Raw genomic sequence first — 5,029 nt, forward strand, 5'->3', positions numbered from 1 at the left:
GTAAATTTACATAGATTTCAGGTGTACAATTCTGTATTACATCTACAAATCTCATTGTGTGTTCACCACCCAGAGTCAGTTCTCCTTCCATCACCATATATTTGATCCCCCTTACCCTCATCTCCCACCCCCTGCCCCCCTTTACCCTCATCTCCCACCCCCTGCCCCCCTTTACCCTCTGGTAACCACTAAACTATTGTCTGTGTCTATGAGTTTTTCTTTCTCATTTGTTTGTCTTGTTCTTTTGTTGTTTTTGGTTTATATACCACATGTCAGTGAAATCATATGGTTCTCTGCTTTTTCTGTCTGACTTATTTCACTTAACAACTTTTCTAGAAAAGTACAATTTACCAAAATTTGCTGAAGAAAAACATAAGACCTAATGATCCAATTATAACTTAAGAAGTTGAATCAGTTGTCAAAATTCTTCTTCCCCAACTCAGGCAAACTCAGTATAAACTTGACACACAAAACTTGGCAACAGCAGCACAAAAAAAGTAAAACCAATTTTAATTATTAACATAGTTGCAAAACATTCTTAACGAAACAATCGCAAATGGAATTTAGCAGTATATTAAAAATAAATTAGGACCAAATAGAAGTTCTGACCATTATCTAAAGAATTCAAGGATGGTTCAACATGAAGAATACCTGTTTATATAATACACAATATTAATAGATTAGAAGATAAAATCAAGATGATTATTTCAACAGATGCTAAGAAACCGTTGTAAACTATAATCAATTCATACAAAAAAAATCTCTTAGCAGACAAGGAATAAACAGAAACTTTATTAATTTATGAAGAGTATTACTGAAAATTTACAAGTGTCCTACTTAATGGCTTAATGGTGAAATGTAAGCAGTGTATTTATTGAAATGAACAAGACAAGGCCTTTCCAGTGGTGACAACCTCCCCACGAGAACATGCCTCTCACTAAGGATCTCCTTCATCCTTCTCTAAAAGAGGAGAAGAGGAAACACAAGAAGAAGTGCCTGGTGCAGTGCCCCAATTCCTACTTCATGGACATGACATGCCCAGAATGCTATAAAAACAACACTGTCTTTAGCCATGCACAAACGGTAGTTTTGTGTGTTGGCTGCTCCACGGTCCTCTGTCAGCCTACGGGAGGCAAAGCAAGGCTCACAGAAGGATGCTCTTTCAGAAGGAAGCAGCACTAAAAGCACTCTGAGTCAAGATGAATGAGGAACCATCCCCATAAACACCTTTTGAATACATCCTGTGTATTGTCTTGTTTTACTGCTGGGGAGTTTCTACCTCAAGTAGTCAGGGGCAACCAGAAGAGTGGACTACTAGTCATTTGGGGCAATTTGTGAAATGACAGTTTCCAAGTCCAAAGTCCATGGTGCTGAATATAAGGACTCCTTACCTAGAAAGATGAAAGCTGTTGATGCCAACACTGCAAAGAGGGTGTAGAGGAGGGTCTGGTGAGAACCCACAAACTTCTGGAGGACACCTGAACCTTCACATTGATCTATGCATTGGCCAGAACCAGAGATGATAGTTATTTAATAACACACCCAGGGCAGATGCTGCACTTAAAACCTTGTGTGATCATAAGAGCATCTAAGCAGAAGCACTCAAAACCCAGCCCTCCAGGAAATGGTTTAGCTTCTTCTTACCAGAATAAAGAGATGAATGATTAAAGAAGAAGAAGGAGAAGGAGGAGAAAAAGAAGAAGAAGGAGGGGAAGAAGAAGAAGACAAGAATGGCTGATTTCAACACTCTATTTAACATTGATTCTAGAGGTGCTGGACACCACAGTGGAAAAAAAAAAAAAAGACCAAGAAAGAAGCAGTAAGAGGATTGGAAAGGAAAAGCAGAAGCAGAATCTCTCTCTCTCTCTCTCTCTCTCTCTCTCTCTCTCTCTCTCTCTCTCTCTTTCTCCAGATAACATGATCATCTATGCAGAAAAGCTAGGAGAATCTACAGAAAAACTGTTAAAACAAATAAAAGGATTTAATAAGTTTCCTGGATACAAGATAAACATTCAAAACTTTAATAGAATTCATATAATTGAGAAATATATATAACATATATTATGTATCAACATAATGTATAAATATTTATATAATGTATATCTCAAAGAAATATATATAATTTCAATGGATATATATATAAAACCTCAATGGGTATAAATATATAGCAACATGGGGAAATTACTATAATGGTAAATGAAAAGCAAATAAGAAAATGGTGTGTGTGTGTGTGTGTGTGTGTGTGCGTGTGTGTGTATGTCAGGAAGGAGCATCAGGGAACTTTCTGGAGTGATCCTAATGTTCTATATATTGATAAAGGTTTGGGTTGCACAGGCAGATGGAGTTGTCAAAACTTAGCAAATGTACATTTAAGATTTGTACATTTCATTGCATGTAAATCTCAAATCAAAAGAAAAAATGTAAACTAATATTGGACTCTAATAATATGGGTGCTGATATATTTTAGGAGGAGTTAAAGGATGTTAATGTTTGAAATATATCAAAAAATATATAAAATGGACTGGTGGGTGGATAGAGTGCATAATTATGTGATAAAGCCAGGAGAGTAAAATGTTAATGGCCAAATCCAGATGGTGGATATGCAAGTACTCGCTGTAATATTCTTCCAAAATTGTTTATTCAACTGTCATAATAAAGTGTTGAAGGCAAATGTCTTGTACATTGCAGTGGCAATTGTGTAAAAAATATTTGTGCCTGACACTTTTGCCTGAAATCTGCTGTTTAGATGCTTCCCCCTTTAAAATAATCCTTCTCTTGGAATACTATTCTGCCAGAAGGAAAGATGAAATAGTGCCATTTGCTACATTGATGGATCTTGAGATTATTATGCTAAGCGAAATAAGTCAAACAGAAAAAGTCAAGAACCATATGATTTCACTGATATGTGGGATATAAAACTGAAAACAACAAAGGAACAAGACAAACAAATAAAGAAACGAAAACTCATAGACACAGACAATAGTTTAGTGGTTACCAGAGGGTAAGGGGATCAAATATATGGTGATGGAAAGAGAACTGACTCTGGGTGGTGAGCACACAACGTGATATATAGATGGTGTATTACAGAATTGTACACTTGAAACCTATGTGACTTTACTAACCCTTGTCACCCCAATAAATTTTAATTAACAATAAATACATTAATTAAATAATCCTCGTCTCCCTTTCTCTTTTATTTCATCCAGCAAATAACAACAAAGTAATCAACACTGGGATTGGCAGCAAATCCCTTCTCGGTTTCCACTATCCCACCCCTGACGCCTCCCCCATCAAGCCCTGCTCAGCCCCTCTTCCCATCAGCATCACTTACTCCTTCTGATAGGCAACTGCCTAGATGTCAACTAAAGGCAGTGCCGAGTTGTACAGAGATCACACGCACACCAGAACCCACTACACCATCTACCTTGGCGAACAAGACCTTGGCTGCAACCCCCACCCCAGCTCCTGGCCTGGCACGCAGTGGATCTTCCTGGATCCTGTAGGAGAAACACAGACAGGAATACGGAAAAAGTGTCCTATGTTCAGCAGGTGGAATCCCAGAGGATTTTTCCCCCCAAATTTTCCTTACTGGTGTCCGATTGCCTTTTGGATAAGAACCCACAGCTCACCCAGGGGCCTCAGCGATGCCCTCAATAAAGCTTTTCCTTGAAGGAGGAGGAATCAGCTGACTTGCACCAATGTTTGTTGGCTTGGCTGTGTATTTATTGTTGGCTTGTGTGTTTTCTCTTTTGTTTGCCATTCAGTTCCTTTAAATATCCAGAGAAGGAAACCAGTTTACATAAAGAAATTTGAATTTTTGAATGCCCTCTTCCCATCTAAAATGGCACTTCCCTGTTAAGTCTGTGTCCCTGAGTTGCTGTGGCAACCTCTGCAGCACTCTTTGCCCGGGGTGACAAAGGGGCCCTTTGTTAGCCGGGAGGCCAGGTCTGGGTGCAGGGACATCCTATTCAGCCCATCGCAACAAAGGAGCACACGTCCCCCTCTCTGAGCAGGGCAGCCGCCAGCCCGATTATGCCTGCACTGTTGACAACCTTCCATGGGAAGACCAGGAAAAGAAATCCCCTATTATTGGCATCTTTGAACCAAAGTTGTTTTTCCTTTTTCTCTCTGTGCTGCTTGCTGTACAAAAACCCCTGCACAGGGCCCCACTCATGCTCTTGCAAAGAAAAACACCGATTGTGAGGCCTCCCTGGAAGAGGGCTGAGGCTCCCAATCTTAATTGAATCTCCTGCTCTTGGTTATTAAAATGGTAACTCTAGCAGCAATGGGTGAGCAAATGGGTTCTTCAAATTTTAGAAAGCAACCTGGCCCTGGACCTGGCCCTGAAAGGGTCCCTGGCAGCCCCCTGGCTCTGGAGAGGCCTCTGTACCCAAGAGCAAGGAGCTTGCATTCAGGACAGGCCCCCCATGTACTAGGATTAGATCTGCGGCTCAAGTGTCATTCAGACCTGGACTCTCCCCACCCCTCGAAGTTGAAGCCCAGGGGGCAGTGCCTTGCCCAAGATGGCTGAACTGATCCTATAAGAACAAAGTTGGGGCCCAGCAAGCATCCTGGCTTCCAATCCTGAGCTCTTCAAGGTCACAGGCAGGTGAAGAACAGCCCCACATCCAGGCCCTCCTTCAGCTCATAGGGCTATGGGGTTCCATCCCCACCACCTGCAGATCAGGCCCATTTGAGGCTCTTGTAGCCCTTTTTCCTTTCCTCTATCATTACTCCCACCAAAATCATCTTTCATGTCACTCTTTTTGATCCAGTGATGTATGTGGAAGCTGAAACTGGGAGCTCCAGCAAAGCCAGAAACAGTGTCTGTCTTATTCACTGTAACCTGGGGTCAGCACAGTGCCTGGCACACAGTGTGTACCCAGAAATTATTTGTTGAATTAGTGAGTCACGAATGAATGAATCTATCAATCAGTCCAGACTGATTTAATCCTATCAACTACTCCTTGAGGATGAAGCCATTTTCCTCATTTACTTTTATTTCCTGCTGTCCTCTGGCCAGGTCCAG

At 41.1% G+C, this 5,029-nt stretch overlaps 1 protein-coding gene across 1 annotated transcript; it reads left to right on the forward strand.

The window, feature by feature from the left end:
• Positions 1-899: 899 nt before the first annotated feature.
• Positions 900-1,182, forward strand: LOC308491138 (small ribosomal subunit protein eS27-like; the record flags this gene model as incomplete). The annotated part of the gene is made up of 1 exon (XM_081034094.1): positions 900-1,182. The coding sequence occupies exon 1, from the start codon at positions 928-930 to the stop codon at positions 1,180-1,182; it is 255 nt and encodes an 84-aa protein (XP_080890220.1). The 5' UTR covers positions 900-927.
• Between the last annotated feature and the right edge of the window lie 3,847 nt (positions 1,183-5,029).

The sequence above is a fragment of the Rhinolophus hipposideros genome (genome assembly GCF_964194185.1).
Source record: "Rhinolophus hipposideros genome assembly, chromosome: 22".
Taxonomy (NCBI): domain Eukaryota; kingdom Metazoa; phylum Chordata; class Mammalia; order Chiroptera; family Rhinolophidae; genus Rhinolophus; species Rhinolophus hipposideros.